The sequence below is a fragment of the Pezoporus occidentalis genome, unplaced genomic scaffold (assembly GCF_034315485.1).
Source record: "Pezoporus occidentalis ecotype Australia unplaced genomic scaffold, CSIRO_AGI_Poc_V1 ctg41, whole genome shotgun sequence".
Classification (NCBI taxonomy): domain Eukaryota; kingdom Metazoa; phylum Chordata; class Aves; order Psittaciformes; family Psittacidae; genus Pezoporus; species Pezoporus occidentalis.
The window spans coordinates 4,093,005-4,117,169 of record NW_026915736.1 but is presented as its reverse complement, the minus strand read 5'-3'; the positions used below and the strand labels follow the sequence as shown (position 1 = coordinate 4,117,169).

The 24,165-nt window shown below is 37.9% G+C and overlaps 1 protein-coding gene across 3 annotated transcripts in view; it reads left to right on the top strand.

Moving 5' to 3' along the window:
• GRID1 (glutamate ionotropic receptor delta type subunit 1) overlaps nucleotides 1-24,165 on the top strand; it is a 593,210-nt gene that overhangs the window by 544,646 nt on the left and 24,399 nt on the right. For all 3 annotated transcript variants that reach the window (XM_062634051.1, XM_062634050.1, XM_062634052.1), the window contains 2 exons: nucleotides 209-347; nucleotides 21,142-21,337. In XM_062634051.1, coding sequence (XP_062490035.1) covers nucleotides 209-347; nucleotides 21,142-21,337 — 335 coding nt within the window. The remainder of the gene's footprint in view (nucleotides 1-208; nucleotides 348-21,141; nucleotides 21,338-24,165) is intronic.

Here is a 24,165-nt window from a genome sequence, read left to right as displayed (position 1 = left end):
TAGCCAGGGCAAGAGACTGACTGGAGAAAATGTTTGTAAATTACCAGTCTTCATGGAAGCAGTGGTTTTCTCACAGTGAAAGGGCAGTCTGGAGGAGAACCAGAAACGCAGAGAGGTAGCTCCAAAACATGTAACATAATAGGGCAGAGAGTGAGTGATCGTAAATGGAAGCTGCTGAGACACCCTCATTTTCTCTGTTTATTTGTAGGGGGAGAATCTCCTGTAAATTCTGTAGCTATGCGCATTGTAATGGGAAGCTGGTGGCTCTTCACCCTTATCGTGTGCTCTTCCTACACAGCAAACTTAGCAGCTTTTCTCACAGTATCAAGGATGGATAATCCCATAAGGTAAGAGCCTCTTCTTAACATGAAGCTGGAAACCTGGATTTCACAGAAAGGTATTATCCATTTCAGCACTCATTCTTGCAAAAAGGAGATAACTTTCTAATAAAATACTCTGCTTCTGCTTATTTGCAGTGGCTGTTTTTTTTCTTCTTCACCCATCTTCACCTTCACTTCAACATCCCCCAAGCAGTTTTGACAGGTGCATGAAGGGGAACTATGGCGCTTTAACTGTGTATTTTTGCAGAAGAGAGGTCTTTCAGGTTTATACGTATTTTGTTTAACAAGAGCTCTCACTGCTTCAGCTGTCTCTATTTCTTTGTTGAACATCAGAGGGAACTGCCACCTCTAGGGAACTATATAAGATTTCACTTCCTCAATGTGTAATTTTATGTTCTCAGTATTTTGATACATGCTGTAGTTTATACTATTATTTGCACATAAGGTAATACAGACAGTCTTTTAAAATATAAATGGCCAGATTCAGTGGCATTATTTGCAGAAAAATCTTCTCAAGGAGGAAAAGATAACCAAACCTGACTCCAGGATAATAGATGTAATACAGCAGTTGTTTTATTAAATTTATATATAATTCTCTACAATTGTGTTGGCAATATTGTGATGATAAATTACAGCTTCTGTAACAAACACAATTTATCTTGCACCTTTGACTTCTTTCCCCTGCTGTTAGCTTGCTAATCCATACCCAATGAGAATATTTTCAACAAACCAGGCCTCTGAGCAGCTACAGAGAGCTGCTGGTTGATTGGTGGCAATTTGTCTATGTGTAATTTGTTTTTCTTCAGCAAATTTAAAGGATAAAGTATGTTTTTATTTTTTCCTCTTAAAACATGGACAAAATTTCCACCTTCACACTGACATGGAGTACTGGGAGGGTCGTTGATCCGCAGTCAGTGCTGACAGGATTAGTACCTGATATCTCAGATTTGATCTGATGGCAATGGAATGGTGAGGTGGCCAGAGGATGGGTAGTGCTACACAGGCTCTCCTGCAAGATGCTAAGCCAAGGATTTTAGGTGCTAGAGAGTGACACAGTTACTCTGTCAGTCTCTTCTGGGGTTGCAAAACTGAGACTGTAATGTTTGTGGTTTGCTCCTGAAACGGAGGAATTGGCATGTAGGTGAGGCTGGCATTCAAGAAACTGCTTTTGCCTTCTCTTTGGTATCTGCACAGAAGGATATAAATAAGTGTATTTCTCATAAACATGAGTTTAATAGCATTTCCAGTGTTAAATTTGCCAATGTGTACTTGCAGGTGATATAATGCTTTGTAGGATATAAAGTTACAATAATAATAATAAAACCAGCCCAAAAACATAACAAGCTTTGTTATAAATTAATTTTCTGTTAGTATTACCAAAATAAGTGGGGTTTAACAGTAATAGAAGTAGGAACTGCAAGTAATTTTTGGAAATTACGTGGGAAGCTAAATAGAGTAAAACTACCACAGAGTATCTGTGAGATCTGGCTGTAATGGGAATAAGGTTTAAGTTCAATGAAGAATTTGCTCTTGAAATCCAAGACACAAGTAGCAATCCAGAAAGCTTGAATAAATGATCTTCTAAAAAAAATCTGAAAGTTCTAGTTCTTTCATGTCTGAAGAAGTTGTCCATTTGGTCTACTGAGCACCTCCCAAAACTCAGCACAGTTCAGAGGAGTACAAAAACTGGGGTGAAATTCAGTGAGGAATCTGAGGGGGGGGAGAGAGAGAAGCTTAGTAGTGCCTTAGGGAAGAGGATATGGACTAAAGAAATAGATTCTCCAGAAGTTCTGTTGAGCCTTAATTTCTAAGCTATGATGAAAGTATTTTCATGTCCCCACAATTTAGGAAGAATATCTTATTAAACATTGTGTCAGGTTTAGAACAAATATTTTTCCTCAGACAGTAAATTACTGCTTTACAAGATGCATCGTGGCCTGATGTCTTGGCTCCCAGTACTACTTATCTTCTGCATTGTATGATGGCGTCCATTTTTGCCTTTCTAAATCTGCCACTCAGCTTGCCCACATTATACCTTTCAGGGACCCAGAAAAGAATACTTCTGTGAAATCCATTTTTCCCACCCAAAGAGGCACAATAAGTTATAGATAAAAATTTGCCCACCAACGGAGAACTTCCAAATACACCTGTGTATACTTCCATTGTTAAGAAACCAAGCCCCCATCCTCTCAGTAAACATGTGCTGTTATCTCTCCCTCCATAGAGAAGTTCTCTGGTGTTCTGCACTGCTGCTACTAAATTGCCAGCAGGACAGAAAATAGGATTATGTTGCCGCAGTAGCTGCAACATAGTTAAGATTTTGATTACAAGGCTGATTTTCTTCCCAAGCCCTCTCCAAAACGCCTGATAAAAGTTGTTTCAGCATCAAATTTGGCATGTGTGGTCTGTGACTAGCATGATAGGAATATGTTTGATTGAATAACTAGGTGTCAATCAACCCAGTCGTCATTACCTCCACAGTTTCACTGCGAAACAAGTGTGTTACAGAAATCATAAATGATATTTATTAGAAAGGGCTTGGTGAGGCATTCACTGAAGCAAAGTTGAACAGTTGGAAGGCAGATTTTTAGAATTAGCATGTCAGATGAAAGCCTGCTCATGAGGGAATCTTTTTTTTTTTTAATCTGGAATTGGAAAATCTCACAAGGCATTTCCACCCTGCCGTGAATCTCAGGGACAGCCTATGGCTCACAGAAAGGTGAAATACCCAAAGCAGGAGGCATGTCAGGAAGCACTTTTGGTATGCTGCCTATGTTTCTGTATTTCCTAACAGAAGCTTCCTAAATTCCAAATGGGTTAGTAAGTGCTGTGCTGTCAAGGTGTCCAGATCCTGTGTTGGAAACGTGCCTATCCTGGAAAGAACAAAATCCTTCTCCTTGGATTTTCCCAAACCCCCAAGGGCTTCTTCACAACTGGGATAGTGTTGGGAGAAGTACTGGCTTTCTGGTCTGGCATGGCTGCATGTGCTGCCTTGCTCCTCACGTGTCTTTGTGCGCCCATCACTCATCCCAGTGTGACAGAGCAGTGGGGAAGGTCAGAACGTGGAGTTTGAGACCCACATCAAACGCTCTGTCTCTTCAGGAGATCAAGGAAAGCAGAAAATAGTGTGAAGCTTCCTTGGCTGTCCTCCAGCCACTTTCCAGTTGCTAGTAGTTGGTACTTCTGCGAACCTTTGCTCTTTTAATACTGCTGCTCTGAGCCATCTGCCTAAATTACCTTGTGATCTTCCCATCTTCTGTCTGCCTCAACCTTACAACAAGGGAATAAAGGCAATATAGTGGTTTACCTCTGGATTTCTGCATTCATGGAGATTCACAGGCAGAGCAGTGAACTCTGAAGCAGATTTCTGAACTGCACAGGAGCAGAGGAATGAGATGTTACCCATTTCCAACAAAGAAGGCATTTTGTGAGGATGTGCTAGTGGCAGCCGCTTGGGAGCTCAGGCTAGGAAGCCGTGATTCATGTTCTAACTTTGTAAATGGGCAATTCTTAATTGTTGTGGGTTGTTTTTTCCTTTTATCTTTCTTTTTTAATTTTTTTTTTTTGTTTGTGTGGGGTTTTTTGTTTGTTTGTTTGTTTGGTTTTTGTTTGGTTTGATCTTTTTTTCAATAGAAATCCAAGTAATGTTTAGAGGCTGTGCTAATCCTTGACAAACTTGTTTAAACCCAAGTGATTTGCATTCATTATTCTAATATTTGCCTTCAGAACTGTATACAGCTGAGAAGTCTTCTAATGGGTCAGTCTGCCAAGTAAGGACTGAATTATTGCATTCAAGTTTGTTCTTTCTTTTGTTTTATTACATTTTCATACAGCCCTTGGATCTGCTGTCTGACCTTCCACTTGTAATTATGAGTTTAATTAGCAGTGACTTAACTTCCAGCTTCATTTCTTGTTAACAAGCAGACTACATGCAGTTCAGTAGCTGCACAGATATTTGGAAACTCAGGTTTTGGAGAGCTTGTCTGACAAGATATTAAGAATCTCGGGGGACAAAAAAAAAAGGATGTTAAAACAGTAGGCAATTTGCAAAATCAGGAGTTAAGAGTTTAAAGATTTCAGCAAATTGATCCTTAACATTTGCACATGCTGTAGATGTTTTTGAAAGGCATTTGTATATATGTAGTCATGGACTGGATACAAATGCAGTCATATTTGTCCACATGTGTTGTTTCTTAAGGTGTTCCTTATCTGCATTTTAATCCCCAAGTTTCATGTGTTTTAGTGACAGCTGAAGATGTACTGCAGCTTAGATGGGGTGATAGTCTGTCACTTGGACAACTTGAGTGCAAATTCTTTTTATTTCACAAGCTTTTTTTGATCTTGGCAAGCTTAGTGTCCTTTCTGTCGCAGTTCCCTTTCTGTGTAACAGAGTAACAATTGTTTTGGTATCTTATGTGGCATGATGTCAGTTTAACTGCTTTAAAGATGATAGCCAGAAATGACCATATTATAATAGCTCTGTAGCTCTCAAAACAGAGAGATCTTCCAGGTTGCATACAAACCAGAAACAATCTAAAAATATTTTAAATAAAATGAGGAAAGTGTTCTGAAGATGCCAGCTGGAGGGAAATGAACAAAGGTTTCATCTGCTGTAGCTAAGTGCATTTGATAGGGTTGGTAGCAAGAAACTCACAGGAATCCCTCTGTATTTGCAGTGGGTTTGCCTTGAAATTTCTCATGTTTGAAAACAGACTTTCTCGTTAATATCATACATGCCTTTCTAAATACGTCATTGGATTTTCTTTTGTTATGTTTAATTTGTGCTGTTTTGCAGTGTCTGTGCAGCACCTCAGGCACGTTGGCAGGAGGCATGTATGAATGAGCGTGATAAAAAATAATTATCAGAATTATTACGTAAGGCCTGTGAGCAAAAGCTTCAGTCATTAAATAACTCGATTAAGTTCATCCATAAAAAATTAAGGCTAAAAAGGAGTGTAAGAAAGATGCAAGTGAATGAGCAAGGACAAAAACTCAAGACTTTTTTTCTTTCCAGAGTGTTCCCTGTTTAGCCCACATTGAAGAAATTTCATAGGAAATACTCTGGAGCCTGTGCAGCAGGGCAGCAGTGCTAAAGGGCAGAGCTTGGCTCAGGCACAGGACAAAACACTGTTGTTGCCAGTGCTAGAACCCCCATTGTCTGTCTTTCCATTTCACTTTCATTGATGGTGTTGCCCAGTGTGTGCTTCTGGGAAATCCAGGGCTTCAAAAAGTCTAGAGCCTTTTAAAATGCTTTCTGAATGTTGGCATATGCCTTTCAACCACGGCTTAAAATGAAACCTAATTACTCCTATCTAATTGAGCAAGAAGGCAAGCAAATATTTCCTGAGGACATTTTTCTGGGGAAGAAATGAGAATACACAGCTGAAAATCAAGACTGCATTCCATCTATTCAGTTGCCATTATTAAAAATGTGGCATATATTAGAGATCAATGGCAAACGAAGAGATCTGTGATTCCACACCCTCTTCAACTCTACTTTTATGACATCTATATTGTAGCATCTCTTAATTTGTTCGTGTTATTGAGAAGTTCTGTGACTTAAGTGCATTGAGGCATTAACATTCATATGCATGAGCACATTAGAGAAGAAAATTATTTGGATATGACGTTAGCAAAATCTACCATCTGTGCATGTAATAAAATGATTTTTTCATTATTTTTTTCTTTTGCTTTGGAAGGGTAAAAATGTAGCAAGAGCCACAACCCTCATGACAGCCCATCAAAATGTACAAGGATTAGTTCAAAGCTGAGATTTGATACACAGTCCCTTCTCAACTCAGATTGAGTCACCTTTTAAGTCAGTTTTTCTCAAATTAATATATGTTGTTCACTGGCTGTCCATAGAGTAGTGTAGCTGTACAATTTCTGCATGCATTAAATATCATTGGCTCCTGAATTCAGCCTTCTTTGTTGTAGTGTGTGGTTTCCTTTTATTACAAGGATAGTACCTATGGCTTATTTTGTTGTGTTTTATCTTCTGTGTGACTCCTAAGGGGTAAACAACACAAAATGCGGTAATAGATGATTTTTGCCCAATAGAGCATTTGTATTTCTGTTGGTTTTCTCTAAAGAAGCTGATTTAATGTCTTATATGAACTGATAATACAATATAATATAGCAGGATATTAAAAAGGCAAAATAATTATTACTATAGCAATTCAAATAGAGATGGCCTTAAAGCTTCAGACATTTTCACTCCTGCAAAAACTTTAATATTTTTTTCCACTGTATCAAGTAGATATTTATTTGACCTACAATGCAAAATTACCTAACTGCTTTTTGCGTGTTAACATACTATACCATGTGTTTGCCTAATGGCTATCTTTGATATTCTTTTGGACAGACAGATACTCTTACATGCCTTTATGGTAAATATCTTTGTATTTAAGTACTTAAACATATAAATACTTAAGAATTTAAACAAAGACCCTCAAAGTGAGAAGCCAAGTAGAGCCTGAGAAAATATAAATATCTTCATGACACTTGGTAGTGAAAGAGCTGCCTGGGAAAAAAAAAAAAACAAAACAACCAAAAGAAACCCCAAAACCAACCAACCAAACAGGCCCCTCCCCCCAAGAAAAGAAAAAAAAAACCCAAACATAACAAAAAAACCCAACCAAAACCAACCAACCAAACACATAAAAAAAAAAAAAAAATCAAAAACCTATAAAATTTCTTTTATTTTATACCATTTACCTGTGCTGGTCAGAGTCATTGGTGTAATAGGGGACCCTATTATAAAAGTCATGCAGGTTTTGCTATTATGAGGTGCATAATTGCATTCACAGAACTACCAATAATTAGCACTTTATTGCAGTAAGCTAATTCTTTTTAAACAATGAGATGAAGTTGAAAGTAGGTGTACCTACTTGTATAAGGGAAAGTTGTACTTATTTGTTTACTTGCTATCAGCTCAGACAGGACATAAATGAGCTTCCAGCTCTGCTAATCTGTTGCATATTTTGGGAAATGCTTCATTTACTCTTGTAAAATAAACCATCTTCTCATCTTGCACAGTTCCTCACCAACATCTCCACCTAAGTAGTGCTTCTGTCATTCACATACCATGGTTGTTCAGCACCAGAATTTCTCACCCACCTGGCAGCAAAAGTAATTTTCGCACCTTCTGTTCATTGCCATATATTCAGTTTCAGCAGGCTGACTGTGACTGTAAGGAACATGCACTGAACTGTTTATTTCTTTAGATTATTTTGGATGGAGGGAAGAGTTACAGTGCACAGTAATCTGTTTCATGTTGTACTGATGAAATCAGCCATAAATTAAGAAATCAGACTTTGTATGGGATAGCTGGGGTACAGGCATGTGTGTTTTCATCAGCTCTGTTGTGGGCAGAGGACTTCAGGAACTTCAGTTGAGGGATGACACAAACTGCTTTGTGCAGTAACATCTTAGAGCATATAAGCTTATTCATTGGCATTGAGGAGGATTTATTTTTGATTCTTTGATTTTTTTCTCCCATGTATTTCTAGTATGTAATTAGTCAAATGGATGCACTACTGTTTTATAATCAGAACAAAATGCTTGTGGTTTTCTAGGTCCTGAAAGAGCTCTTGCTGACATTATAACAGCTTTTTATAATTTATTCTTATAGCTCCTCATGTTAAGATAGTTTGCATCTGTGTCTTTGATATGGTTTCTTTCAGGAATTGCCAGCCCTTCTGTAGTCCTGCATTCTTTAAGTCAATTTCCCAAGAGGCTTTCTCCTGCAGTTCCTGAAGTCTGTTGAGGTCTGGTCTTTTGAAATCCATTATTTTTAAGCTGTTACTCTTTTTTTTCTTTCTCTTTTTTTTTTTTTTTTTTTTGTCTCTCAGGATAGTGAGCTCCATCATCTTGCAAACACTTTTAATCTGGTCGCTTTTCTCTTTGACATTTTCATGCAAACCTAAAATAGCCACTTTATAATGATAGAAGATCATTCTTTTTCACACTTAAACTCTTAACACCTTAAATGATATATAGGATGGTATTTCATCTTCTGAAATAAAAGCTGTTCCAATACATTCTCAAATGTTTATAGACCATCTATGCCATGAGGTGGAAAACTCTAAACTTGCCAGTTAAAGAAAAGGCTTTAAAAATTGATTATTCTCATAAAGAGATTTAGAAACTATTCCTGATGATGTAAAAAACCCAACCAAACAACCAACGAACCAAACAAAACCAAAAACACTCAAAAAGAAAATGACCAACAACCAAACAAGAACAGCAAAACACACTTTCAATAGATGCAGGTTATTGGTGTTTAGAGGGGAGAAAGAGCTGGGCATTCTTAGTTTCCCTGGAGACTGTGATGCTACTGTTTATTACCATAAGTGCTTCCCTATTATTTCTTAGTTCTTGTACAAGGTTTTCTAGAGGGAAGGAAAAGATTTCTGGAAATATTACTGTATTGCTAAGGGATGATTACATGTGTTCTTTCCACTTCCTGGGCTGATCTGCCTTACCAAGCAATGTTCTCTTCTGCACACTTGCCCCCATATAACATAATACAGTTTCCAGACTCATCTGGAGATGAGGGGAGAATGGTGTTGCCTTAGAAAAGTTATTTTGATATAGCTGCCAAATTTCCATTAGAAGAAATACAATCACATGCACTAAAGTTGTTTGCCTTCTAAACTATTAAAACCAGCCTAGGAGAATAAGCCACTGATTTAATTGATTTATGAATAGTCATATCTATCTTAAAAAAGAATAGAAAAACATCAGTCAGAATAATGACTGTGTTTCTTTCATATGGCAGTAATACAATTTCCAAGCTCATATTTCAAGGTATGTAATTAGGCTACCCAATAAACTAATTAATCTCAATATAAGAAACAGCTAGTTGGTTTTTATGCAGTGCTGTGAATGTTCCTAGCATGAGGTTCATTTTTTCAGGCAAGACTTGTGTTCAGGGTGAGGAGAGACAGGCAAAAAGGGTAAGGTCTCTTTTTCTGTTTACTTCAGAATGAAATGGGGAAGTACACCCAATGCTTGCAGTCTTGGTCCTCTGAGAAACAGGCAAATGGGCCTTCAGACTTTAAAATAAGGATATGTAATGCATGCACTTTAGACATCAGGGATAACTGATGAATGCTGTATGTGCTTCCAGTATTAATGAAGAGCCCTATGTTTTGATTTCCCAGGAGTACCCAGCACATGTTCTAGCAATCAGGATGCCTCTTCAGAGTTCTTCTGTTTTCTTCTCTTTTTAATGTCAACATTGATAGCTTCTGCTTTACTCCCTGTCGTAAGGGAAGGGTGTGAAGCTCTTTTCCGGCATCATTTTTACCTCTGACATATCTGAGCCACGTGAATTCATCCAGCCCTTCCACCCTGGCTATGAGACTGATGACACTAGTGCAGGCAGCAGCCCAGAGCTTTCTGCACCGAGATCTCTTTTCTTGCAGGATGCAACAGCTCCGGATAAATCAAAACTTAATAAGGAGTTGAGTAGGACCTTATCCCACACTTGGATTTCATGGACTTTAATGGAACTCCTCACAGTATAATGGTATCATAACAGTCATTGTATAAAGTACCATTCGCCCTGAGTAAGGACTTTATAAGCCAGAACCAAGATAAGCCAAGCTTATCAGTCCCCACTCTATTTAATTAAAAAGCTACTCTTTGTCATCTGAGAGCAAAACAGAACGGCAGTGGTATCAGTGCTTATAGCACTAGCTGAGAAGGGAAAAAGCAATTTCTTCCCTCTTGATCTTAATCATTAACCATCATTAGGATTTTTAGCTTCCAAATGTGTATGGTAAAAGACATCAGCATAGCAAACAACTTAAAGTGCATCTGCATAAATAATAGAGGTAGTTTGTTATTTTCATTATATGTAAAATTGTGTATCACTCGCCAGATGTGTTTGGTTCTGACAATATGATTTTCATGCCAACTTTATGATATGTTTTAGGTGAAGTGACTAAAACCTGCTGTTGGGACTGAGTTGCTGTTAAACACCAGCTGCATTTTTTATTTTAATTAATCATTTAAGGAGTAGAATACCTTGCTTTAATTAATGTGTTAACCCTTCAAGCTACTGCAAGAAAGGTTGGATGGCAAAGTGTTTTAAATGTTGTATCAAATACAGAATATGGACCCAGGCTAACCCGGATTTTTTAGCAAGACTGATTATTGCAGGATGAGCAGCAATTGCTCATAGCAATTATCCCTTTCCAGTCTTTTAACTGAATCTGCAAGCATCTTACAGATGTGCTGTTGTGCTAAAGCTTTCCTTGATCTGTTCTGAAAATCTGTCCAGTCATGTAGTAGTTTAAGTGTGGATCTCAGGATACAAATTAAAGCTCCAGCTTTTGACAACTTGGGCCTGCATCTTAAAAAAAAACAAACCAACCCTTTAATGTGATTACTCTAAATGTCTCTCTTTCAGTCTACTACTTTCCATTTTTAAATTGTGAACATGGTGGCCAAACTGGTACAGGAAAGACATGGACCTGTTGGAGAGGGTCCAGAGGAGTGCCACAAAAATGATCAGAGGGATGGAACACCTCTCCTGTGAGGAAAGTCTGAGAAAGTCTAGGTTGTTCAGCCTGGAGAGAAGACTCTGGGGAGACCTTATTGCAGCCTTTCAGCACTTAAAAGGAGCCTGTAAGAAAAATGGGGAGAGACTTTTTAGCAGGTCCTGTTGTGATAGGATGAGGGGTGATGGTCTTAAACTAAAAGAGGGGAGATTTAGGCTGGATGTGATGAAAAAATTCTGTACAATGAGGGTGATAAAATCCTGGCGCAGGTTGCCTAGAGAGGTGGTGGATGCACCATCCCTGGAGACATTCCAGGCCAGGCTGGATGTCGTTCTGAGCAACCTGATCTAGTCCAGGATGTGCCTGCTCATTGCATGGGAGTTGGACTAGATGACCTTTGAGGGTCCCTTCTGGCCCAAACTATTCTGTGTTTCTTTGAATATCTCAAGGATATGAATTTGTTAGAAATACAGAAAAAGAGGGTGGTGAAGAGAGGTCTTGTAAATGCCCCTTGTAAATATAAAGGAAGCCTTCTGATTTCTCTCCTTCTATTAAATATCAGATAAATTCATATGCAATCATAAATGCCCAGCTATTTGAGAAACTTCATCCAGAGATCACAGTACGGGTTGCCAGTGAATCCAGCTTTGAAATGCAAATCCCTGGAAATTAGTTCCATTGCTGCCTCTACTAATGGAGTTATTTGTTATGCTATTGTTTGCTTTTGAAGATATTTTCAAGCAAAGTAATCATATCTTCTACTGTAAGGACCATCATGGTTTCTTTACCATATGATAACAATGCAGAAAATCTGGGACATCCAGAAAGAAAAAAATCCAAGTAAGTGACCAAAGAAAAACCCTAGTTAATGGAAAAATAAGCAATCTAAGTGACTTGTGCTTTTATTGCCTGGAGGATGTTTGGAGAACAGGACGGTTGGAAGTATAGTTAGAAACACTGGACTGGCAATCAGGAGATGTTTAGCTTATTTCTAGCTGTTTAACAGATTTCTTTACGTGCAGTGCTGGACCAGAGCCAGTGTCAGCTCTAGGCAAAATGAACTTCTACAATCCAGCAACAAGTCAAGTCATACTTGTGCAGATCATTGCAGATGATTGTAGCTGCCAAGGTGGTCCTGAGGGCCTCATTTAGAAATAGCAATGCATAGAAATAACCAGAGGTCTAATTTTGTTTATGGAAGAACCTGTTTTACTGATGATGATGAGAATCCACTTTGATTTTTGGATCCAAATTTGAGTCTCACAGCCAGAAAATATGCAGTCTTTTTTTGAAAATGGGCATGTTTCCTAAATAAACCACTGGAAGACATTAAGATGTTCTGTGAGCAATAGGACACAGCCTAGTTGTATGGATTTTTGTCCTACATTCCCCACACTTTGAGTTTAGCAAAAATACTGCAGATTATTCTCAGATCAGTAAAGCAAAAGTGCGATTTCAAGTGATGGTAATAGAACATATTTCTACTGCATCTTAGGCTCTTAGAAAGTACACAAAGCCTAAAAATGTTTTGCCAATACAAAGTGCGTAATTAATTACTGTTAAAATCATAAACATGACAGTGTATCATTTATTAATAGCTTGACAGACTTTGCATTTCAATGGGTATACATGCTGATTGTTCCCTTCCTTTAAAACTTAATTATGTAGTAGCTCTGCGGGAACAGAATCCCAGTGAAAATGATCTGCAGTGAAATCATTGCAGTATCAGGAGTTTGGAAGACAGTTAAGTTTTCTTGTCTTTCCCTTTGCATGTAGGAGCTGAGGCTAGTGGAAGCTGTTTCAAATAAATGAAGTAATTGTGGAAGCTGTAAAAGTTCTGTTCTTCTAGTATGTTGTATATATATTACTTGGCTATTTTGTTTTGCCTTTTTCTTACTGTTTATACCTTTGTCTCCTATCCTGGAAACCCTTGAGCATATGAGCATATGCTTTTGTGTGCATGAATAACCTCACTGATCTCAGCAGTTCTGGTCTACCTGTTAGGTATGCTAGGTACCCTAAGAAAGGAAATTTCTTTGAGGCAGCAGGAGAGAGAAGGTCCTGATCTTATGCTAGAAGGGTGACAGAACTGTTGCCATGACATGTGACACAGGAGACATGTAGCAAATTCCCTGCTCCTGTGGCAGAAATAAGGCTGGTTTTAGTGGTAAATCCATAACTGAATGTTATACTTTGCTTTTGGTTGCACCTAATATAAGGCAGTGAGTCCCAATCCAGATAAAGTCTCATAGATGCCACCACACTGACATCACTGACCATTATCATCCTGAAAACAGGTGCTGCAGTGCCATTACCTGCTGAGGAGTTCCATCACTAACTATAGTAAAAGTATGTGGTTGACATGGCAACGTGTTCTGTGACACATACCAATTGATTGGTTTCTCCACTGCAGGGAAGTCCCTGCTTCTTTGAAATCACAGGTAACAGCTGTTCCCACTCCACTGATGATGACAAGCGCATACATAGCCCTGACTACCTGCACTGTTTGTCTCCTTCCGTGATTTGGAAATGTTTAGTCCTGCTGTGAGGTCTGCAACTCCATTGATTCAGTGTAGTTTTACTCTGTTGATGCTTATGGCTTCCCTCGTAGAAACTCCGATGAGGCTTTTTCTGTTAAGGCTTTTGTTTAGAGTAAAGTGGATGCTATTTTTCATGGACAGCTGATGAAACAAGTTTTATATAAACTATAGAATGATATATTTGCTGGTGAAGGACTTGATCCTGCTGAGTGTATACTAAGCATGCAAGGACTGCTGCCAATTTCTACTGGCCTACCCCTATCAGTAAAGATTTTGTTCAGTGAATTTGCGGAAGAAACCTGTTGCTCTGCACAGCACTGCACAGAATTAAGAGTATTTAAAGTGACTTGATTTGCAGTGAAATAGAACAATGCAGAATTTGATCATATGACTACAGAGAAGTTGGCAATTTAACGATTGATTTAGGAGCTCAGCTTGATTATTCATAATTTCAAAGAAAGCAAGAGATGCACATATTAAAACCATGGACCTAATTTGTCTGAAGTCTAAGGTTGTTAGATGTGGAGATAAACTTGCTTTCCTTTTAATATTCTCTGTATTAAGGCTATTGTCATTCCCACAGTACTTTGAACTTGGCCTGACTAAAAGTAATCTTTAAATTGCCCCATCTTTTAGTTTATGTATCTTACATCCAGTTTAACACACACTAGTAACATTCCTATATGGACCTGGAACAAATGTTGGAAATCATAGAATCTGCCATAATATTTACTACTTTTTTAATGGGCATTTACTTTGTATGCTCACAGGTGCTAAAGGTAGGTCAATTCTAATGCTATCTCATTATTCACCTAATATATTGCTCTTTCCAGTATAACTGAAGGCTTACTAAACATTGGTTGCATTAATGTTTAGGGGCACTGCTATTGCTTTTTCTGTTTTTAAGTGGACTTGTGCTTTCATAGTTTGGGTTCAGTAAGACAGTGAAACTTTTCATGTAAGTCTCTGAATCAGTGAGACTAACATCCCCTAGTGGCAATTTATATCCATAACAGATGGATTTATGTTGTGGTTTTCTTTTTTTTTTCCCCGGTCTTCAACCAGTTAAACTATTCAACTTGGGTAGACTAGTTCTAGAGAATGTCTTTCCATGGCAGTTTGGACTCAGTTTCAGATATCTTAAGACAAGATCTATCCATTCATAAATTTTACTTAACATGGAGATCCAAAGCCCAAAGATTGTTCATCTGTGAGTAACAGAGTAAGGCTGAAATCCTTTGCCTTGCTGCTTTAAAAGTGGATATTGAAAATGAACAGGAGCCAGGTCAGGACTCGGGTTCTGAACGGAATTATCTTCCACTCATGTATAAATTATCCATACCACCACACTACCACCCACAACCTTGATTCAGCTTTGCAGACTGGTTTCTTGCTTGAGGACATGTACAAATGAAAAGCTGATCCTGCAAAGCTTGCTTGGTTTACAAGTCCATCTCTCAGTGGGTGAACTGCTGTTGTCACCAACACTAAATGCTGTTTTCTCATTCATTCTCATCGTCTTGGCAAATACACCCATGGAGGAAGTAGTTCTGAGCAATTTTATGTCTTCAAATGTGGAATGTTTTTCTGCAAATCACAGTAGGCAGAATTCTCTTTCAGCTCTTTCAACTCATTATTTTCCATGGGTGATAATTTTATCAAACAAAGCTCTTTTTGGAAAGGATTTTATATTCTAGGTCTCAGCTTGTAGGTATTTCTTGGGCTTATACTGGTGGCATAAGGTGTCAAATCAATTCAGATACTTTAATTTTTACTTAGAAGTTTAGTGGGTTTACTTTTTTCCCAATGTGCAAAGCACGTATTTCATTCTCATATATCCTGTTGAGGATACACTTACAGTTAGGAACTGCCCTTATATTTAATTCTGTAGATGTCCCTGGGGAAAAAAAAAAGAAAAAAAGAAAAAAGTTTAAAAGAAAATAAAGTAGTTTATAGGTATTTAAAAATTTGAAATTTAGGACTTGTACCGTACATTTTATGTATGCATTTCTAAGCCTTCATTTAGGCAGAGAAGCTTAAAAAGTCTCACCATCTCTGGGACATTTTATCTTGATGGCAGCCATCACCTAAAATATTATGCTGCATTGAGCAAAAATGTCAGGGCACTGGCTTCCGTAGGTAAAAGAACATAGCTTTCTGTGCCAAATATGAAAATGGCAGCAAATTTATTTTACTGTCTCTATATGACTTAAGGATTAATATTAAGAAAATTAATTAATTTTAGTTAAAAGGAATTATTTATGTTTGACAAAACACATACTGCTGTGAAGGAAGAGGTTACTCTGAAGTGTACTCACAACACAGAAGAATGAGGGTGAAGTGCTGGTCACTGCTTCTTTGTCTAATCTTAGGCTTTACTAATGCTAGTGGCATATGTGCAGATGAACGAACAGTAGCCAAGCATGAAAAATCTTGCATATTTTTAAAATAATAGTGTGGATTCAGAAACAGTGAGATATTATTTTTCCATAAGCACTAGCAAACTAGAAAAATCCCCAGCTTTATAGTGTCAGAACACAGGCAGTTGTGAAGGTTAAGGAGAAACTACCTCTAAATCAAGGAGCTGTCAGGATTTTCCCATTATGTTTTTTCCAGGGCTGAAGCCAAGATTAAGGGCTACGTTTATGTCGTGGTTTAAACCCAGTCAGGTAACTTGTTCACTCCCTCCCCCCACTTCTTTCCCTCCCCCTACTCCCAGAGGGATGGAGAAGAGAATCGAAAAGAATGCAACTCCCAGGGGTTGAGATAAGAACAGTTTAGTAACTAAGGTATAACACAAATCACTGCTGCTACCACCAATAATAACAATGATAAAGGAAACAACAAGGGAAGAGAATACATCACCTCACCACCAGCTGACCGATAACTCACCCCCCCCCCAGCCTGACCAATCTCTGACTGATACCTCCTCCAACCCTGCAGTCCCCCAGCCCTTCCAGCTAACTCCCAGTTACATCCTGGGCATGACGTGCTGTGGTATGGAATACCTCTTTGGTCAGTTTGGGTCAGGTGTCCTGTCTCTGCTTCCTCCCAGCTTCCCCTCCTCCCTGGCAGAGCATGAGGCTCACAAAGTCCTTGGCCAAACCAAAACATCATTGTTATCAGCTCTGTTCCCGAGCTGAAAGTCAAAACACTGCACTGCACCAGCTACCAAGGAGGAGAAAAATGACTGCTACTTCTGAAACCAGGACAGTTTATTACTGTGATGTAAAAGACTATTGCTGGATGATCGTGGTGCCAGCCAACTGGCCTGTTTACAGTAACAGATTTTAAACACAAGTCCAGATGTGCAGCTTGCTACAAACTTTTTAAAAAATGAACAGTAAGGATGAAGAAAATCTCAATAAGCAAGTTGGGTTTTTTTGCCTCTCTTCCTTGATCCTTTAAGAACTTTTAATTAAAAAAAAAAAATAAAGCTACTATGAAGAAAAATAAAATTCACTTTTTTTTTAATTTAGAAATGACAGGAGCCTTTATCCTTTTATTTTTTAAAATACTTTGATCATGTCTGATGATCCTGATCTCTTAATATGGGTTAATTGATCGGCAGTTACCTCAAAGCACATAGTAACAGGTTTAGTCTGTCACTTAGATGAGATTTGTTTATATCATCCATTCAGAAAGTCTTGGGTTTATAGCAATTCCAGAGTAACATAAGCCTATAGTGGCAGCATATTTTTAGTTTATATGTCTACAGCTACATGAGTCTTTTACTGGAAGAAAACATCTCCAGAAAGTGCAACTTAATCAGTGTAGTTATTCTAGCAACTCTTTCTAGTGGTCTAATGATAAATGCTAGCACAGCTATTGCCTGACTGTTTATTCTGCTGCATATGGTTTATGTCAATATGTTTCAGAAAATAAAACAAGCAGAGAGTCCAGTTTTCAGTTGACTCTACAGGATGTAATTGCAACTCCATTGGAAATTATGTGTCAGTTGTTGCATTTTTCTAGCAGGCAGAACTACACGTGTTAAATATTTGGCTAGTAATACAGTTTTAAAAGACACTCTTTTTGTTTAGATTGACCACAGGTACATTTACTTAAATGAATGGGTTTACATGTACTTGTCTATTATAGAAATCACACAGTGGATGTATTTATCTATAAATTGAAGTTAGCCTCCTGTAACTGTGAGGAACATCAGCTTTTTCTGCTTTACTAGCTTTATCTTTAATCACACTTACAGAGAGCCCTTAATGGGTTGTGAGATCCTATAACTGAGGTGGTAAGGTATATGGGGCATCTTGTTGTGCTACACAATTTTGTTGCAAATTATTCTATATATTAATGCATGAAACCTTTGCTATAGTAAAGTGAGGCAAGAATTTGAGTGACTAAAGAAGGTGGATCCAGCTAATGGCTGGTTGCAAAAATAAAGCTTAAGAACCCTGAGAGCAGCTGCTTCTAGAGAATGACACTGTTATAAAATACAACCAGTATCTGAAATGTAGCAGTGAATGATTTTGTCTCGTAGTGGCTTATTGGAATTAAAATAACAATGTTTAAAAACTGCATACGTGCTTACCTTAATTCACCCTGTAAAAGCCAGGAGATACTAATCTCCATTCAGTATCTTTTATATATGTGACTGTACCCGCCGTGTCCAGATCTTCTCACCTCTCTGTGGAGATACTGAGCAATGCCACCACTTCCAGTACAGAAATATATGGAGACATTTTTTTTTACAGAGTAAGAACTGTGGTCTAGACCATTCCCAGTCAGAATAATTTCTGAAATAGGTTTTTGGCTAAGTTGTCCATTTGGTAAAGGCATAAGGTTATTTTCTCACTGAAACAGTCACCATCCGTCTGAACTTCTGCTGCAGGAACTGCTCGCAAGCTTGGTTACTTACTGTGCCCCTCACTGTATCTTTTGGCAACCGTCTGTCTCCCTCATAGGATATTTCCAATGTTAGTGCAGTATGGAGAATTTCCTGTGTCTGTGGCTATTCTTACAGTACATCAAGTAAGGTACTGCGAGAAAGGCACACATAATCCTTACGACATGCAATACTCCACATTATCTCTTCCAAGGAAATTCTGCCAACAAAGGTGCAGTAGTTGCCTTATCACACTGAGGCAAAAGTTGTGCTTCTCTCCCTTCGATCAGTACTGATTATCTGTTTATTGCAAAGCATTTGATACAAAGCCTGCATTTACTCACTGTGCCCTGTGATGCTCAGTGAATTGAAGAAACTGTGCTTTTCTGTGCTCAAAAAGCAACATGTACTGTGCTTTTGTACAGTACTGATTGTCAATAAAATGTAGTTTAGGTAAACCAAAAATACTGTCAATAAAGAACAATTTAACTAAAAGGCATATTTCTGACAAATCTTCCACAGCAGCAGAAGCAGCAGAATTGATCCAGAAAATACTGACATTATTTAAAATGCAGGTTTAATTACTTGTTTTTAATATCCAAACTCTCATGTTCAGACTTTCAAACAGTATAGCAGCATGAGCAGTAGGCATTTGTAAAGTTGTTATCAGCTGAAAGATCTGTTAAAAAACAGCTAAAAGGTTTATGCTTCTACCAAATACGCACTCCTACACACGCCAAAATCCATACGCTAAACCTAGTGTGAAAAAGGTTGCCACAGAAACCCTCCTGTGTATACTGAGTATCTTTCTGCATCATTTGTACATAGAATAGACAGAAATGTGTCTTTAACAGGCAGATTGTCCATTCCCAGGATGTAAGCAATTCCATGGGATATGATGAAATTTATTTTTAAAAATAAAGACAGAGCTAAATGCAGCATGTAATCATTTTTGATCGAGACTGGAGGAAAAATGGTCCTGTTCAATGAAATGTACAGGAAACATTTAGGAGAACAGAATTTAACTTTCAGGATTGTTAAACAAAGAGAGAAATAAAACTGTCACAAATTCTTTCATTTTTCATTAGAATTTTGAATTTCCAGCAACCTTCAGGGTGTTCATTCTGTACTTTACCAAAGTGCTATGTACACAGCTAAAGAAATCAGAAGGTTTGGGGCTTGATGTAACTCCCAGTTAGTCCAAATCCACAAATGTGCAATGTATATAGAGAAAAACTGTTCAGACAGTCTTACTTAAAGCTGCTTAACAGCTTAAAATGATAAAAAGTCCTTAACACAATTTAAGAACTTAAACCACTTAAACAGTTCAAAGCAGCTTGTGAGTTTGAAGAGTTCTGGCTGGTGTGGGAAAGGCATCCCTGCTGAGCTGCAGCCCTGGGGACAGAGCTGGCCATACAGGAGCCCTTTTGGAGCCAGACTTGGGAGGCCTGGATGTGACATGATGGAGAAGAAGGAAGAGTTTTCTACATAGTTTTATATAGTGTTGTGTATATGCCCGGATTGCTTTGCTTTTAAATAGTGTTGGAGGGGCTTTTATGTGGGTGTGAGGTGTTACCAGTGGCATCCTTGTGGTGAAACAGAGAAAAGAGTGTACTGTCTGTTGTATGGAAAACAGTTTCAGCTCATGGGCCAAGTGAAGTCTCCTCAGTAGCATTGTGAAGAAATCTTCTGCAAGAGCTGCAAGGCAAAATGTTTTGCTTTTGTGGCTCCAGGAGTTGGAGGCAGGTGGGAGGTGGCATGAGCTGGCCTTTCAGATGTTTTGAGGATTTTTTTTTTCTAAAAGATTGTTTTGGAGAGAAAGAAGTGAGGGGAGTAGAGAGGGTTGCTTCAATTTGACTGATCTCAGTGTTAGTCTGTTGGTCATATCAGAAGCATGTTGCGTTATTATGTGAAGTTATACATTATAAAATGCAAAATAAACCAGTTTGGTTTATTTCGAGACTGAGATCTAGTTTGGTCCCTGCATGGGGTGGTCAGTGGTTGAACGTGTGTGTGTGTATGCTCAGATCAAAAAAATGGTGGCACTACACAGAAGTGATACTGAGGACATAGGAAGGAGGCAGAGAATGGGAATGAATGTACAAAGGTGGATGCTGTTTCTGATGTGGGTGATTCCACCTTAAATGTTTTGAAACTTAGCCTGGTTTTCATTGATGCAGGCAGTGATTTACACCTTTCTGTGCAGAAAAGGCTGTAAACCAGGAGTGAATTACATTCTGTACCATTTGAAAATAAATGGTGCATTCACAGCCACTCAGGTTGAGGCCCATGTACACTTCCAGAGTGGTATGATGAGTAAATGAAAGTTAGGCCTGTATGTGAATGAAAAATGCCTGTTTTACCAGAGGCTGTGAAAAGAGAGAGAGAGAGGGAGAGAGAGGGAGAGAGGGAGAGAGAGAGAGAGAGAGAGAGTCAGTGGAATTTGTAAGCAAGACTTTTGTTTGTTTGAAACAGCTGTATTGATTGAGTCAGATGGAGTATTAGTGTAACTGCAAACTAATTCCACTGAATTCTGCAACGTATTTCTAGTGATGCTGATGGGGCTGGAAGTTTGTATTTATTAACTGATGGTTTCCTGTGGTCAAGTAAGTCTTTGTTTTGCACTATGTTACTGTGAAAACTTAGAATTGTAACATTTAACATGAATGTTATCTGTCTAAAAAAAAAGTCTTTGCTGGGGTGAAAAAGAGCTCGGATATAGTTAATACAGTATCAATACAATTACATTACTCCTTTGCTTTCTTTTATGATGAGAAAAGAGATATGCAGATGTTACTCAGTGAGGGTAAGTGCTTTTTGACTAATGACATAGTAATCATTTCTTGAATGAAATCTTGGGTAATGTACTACATAATACTAATACCTCAATATCGCTTGAATTTCAGAACATTTCAGGATCTGTCCAAACAAATGGATATATCTTATGGCACAGTCAGGGATTCAGCAGTGTATGAATACTTTAAAGCAAAAGGGACCAACCCTTTGGAGCAGGATAACACATTTGCTGAACTGTGGAGGACTATCAGTAAGAATAATGGAGCAGATAATTGTGTATCGAACCCTTCTGAAGGCATCAGAAAGGTAAAAGTAGATCACAGGGGGGTTAATTTAATTTTTGTGCTGTATTAATGTTGTTTGCATACCGTTAATAATGTTCAGTCACAGGAAAGCACCTGTATTGTCATTAAAACCAGAAAAAAAGGTCCCTATCTAGTCCCTTCCTTCTAGTAACCCAATGGCAGGTTAGAATCATATTTTGGGGTCATGGTTTTGAATGTAAGTACTTTAGTTCTACCTAAATCTTCAGTATGTAAGTCCTTCTTTGGATCTGGCCATAAGGTTTCTCAGTTTCTTGAGAGCTCTGATAATACCATTTTGAATGTCATTCTTTACATTATCCAGGTACTGACTCCTGTCATTTCAGTGGTTTGGTTTTTTTTTTTCTGAGGTGGTGGATTGAGCTTACTGAAACATGAGCAAGAATCAAGGGATTCACTGAACACAGAATTATTTCTCCTAGAACAAAATGTTAATGCAACATTTTCTTTGTTTATTCTAAACTTTAAAAAATGAAATCACATGTTGCTGTGCTTTCACATGCTCTTCACCATGCTTTTATTTCTCTTAGATATGACCACACACTTATTCTGTAAGCCTCCTGTCATTTATTACAGCTAGATTTGCTTAAGCCAGACATGTACCCGTAGATTGGCAGGCTTTTCAGAATACTAATTATATTATGTGTACGGGACTGGCAGCTCCATCCTATCTATGTGATAACTTTTCATATTAAGTTTGATTTCAATATTGTAGGATGATTTTTATACCAGTTGATTGGCTCATTCAATTAATGTCAACAATAACCAAATTTACTTCAGTCCCCAAAACTGACCAAGGCTGCTGTTTGATTAGACACTTGCATAAATTTGGTTGAATGTTTCATAACATTGCCAACTAAACTGTTGTGTAGTTTAAATGTTGCTCTTCATAGCTCACTGAGCTCTTTGAATGGAGACAAGTTTTTCATGTCAAGCATTATAGCTAGAAATTGTTTTTTCTAAAGGAGAATTCATGATGGCCAAGGAAATGGGACTTCCCATCCAGAAACACGTACTGCTGTATGAAAAAGAAGTAAATGTGCCTTAAAAATGTATTTTTATAAGAAATCTAAAATTTCTCTAGCATGAAAAGATCCCCAAACCATTTTTCTGAATGAGGACTTGCCTGACACAATGCAAAAAATAAAACCACCCAAACCAAACAAACAAAAAAAAGCCACTATTATCCTTTCTCCCCTCCTTCTTCTTTCCATTTTCTTCAGACAGCATCACAGCTCAGCTGCAGTTACAAAGACAGCAATGCCGCTTTAATGTAAAACAGGAGAGTGCTGCTTATTTGTGGTACAGGCAGGTATTTCAGATATTTGTCTCTATTCCATTTACCTCTCTCCATTTTCTGGAGATTTTCCTACTCCCTTTGACTGCCTAAAAACAAAAGGATAATAGTGGAACAAAGTCCTGAAAGCTTTTGTGGCATTTGGTTGCCATGGCAGAGGTCTCCAGACACAACACAGTCCCTGTAGCCACAATGACTACCTCCCATTGTCAAGGCAGAGCTTCTGAAACACTGGTAGAGCTATGGAAAGGGCATTAATGTACTGCAAAGTCACATAAGTGACAGAAGGATATTTCAGAGCTGAGGGGGCAAGTTGTTTTTGTCGTACACTCACGGCAGTTGAAAGCGGTTATTAAAGATGGAAAACATTATGCTATTCATAAACATCTCTGCATAGCATAGGAGGAGGTTACCAGACAAATCACTGCTCCATACAAAATGCTATTTTGACACTTGAGTTTTCTGAGAGGAATGAGGATTGACTAATGCTGTCATATAGAAAGTTTCTTTCTGGGTCAAGCTACAGACAGGATCCCAAAGAATCATGCAGTATGTAGCTCCTGCCATCTTATCCCAGGTGGACATTGGTACTGGAAGTGCACACATTTCTAAGCCATTTGAAAATCTCAGCAAACTCTTTGCATAATACCCACTGGCCATTGGTTCTTCAAGGCAATTACTAATTACTACAACATATGTAATAACCTGTGACTTTTTTTCACTGTGGGCAGCCATTTTTTGCTTTGAAAGAATGAAGTAATATGACCCTTATGTAATCCTATAGATATATATCTTATATATATATATATACATATAGGAGAATTAAACTGTTACAGTTGTATTTTCTAAAGGCTGTGCTTTGGTGGAGACTGTTCTCCTGTCCAATCAATTTGGTGCCAAAATTTCTCTGAATCCTTTTCTTCCTGTGTTATCACTTTTGATGGAAAGTGATCAAAATCAAGTACAGTGCAAAATGTGAACGCATCATTGATGTAGGCAATGACACAGTAAGAGTTTATTCCTTCCCTTTTTTGCTTCCTTCAAAAGATTCTGTCCCTTACTGAACTCTAAACCTTAAATCAGAGCATTTCTTATTGAACAGTCACCTCTGTTCATTTTTATCTTGAAAGTAAGAGTAATTTTAAAAGTTCAATTAATAAGATTTTTAAAACTATATTTTCCAATAATTTATTGTGCACAGCAGATTTTATATTGTGAATTATGGTTGCTCATCTATATGTTTTCAGGAGTCCTCAAAAATTTCTCTATTTCTTGACCCCTTTGGAGTAAAAGCAAATGCCTCCTTAAACCTGAATATATTACATCCTTCAGTGGCTCCTTAGTTATATTAATTTTAAAATCATTTGAACAGGATTAAATTACATGTTTTTGATTTTATTAGAACTGTGTTGCTTCTCTTAAAACAGTTCTTTATAGATAGTAAATGTTACCCAAGCAGTTTTTTAACTTCTCCACTAATCCCAATGTAAAGGTTACTTTTTGATATTTCTGTA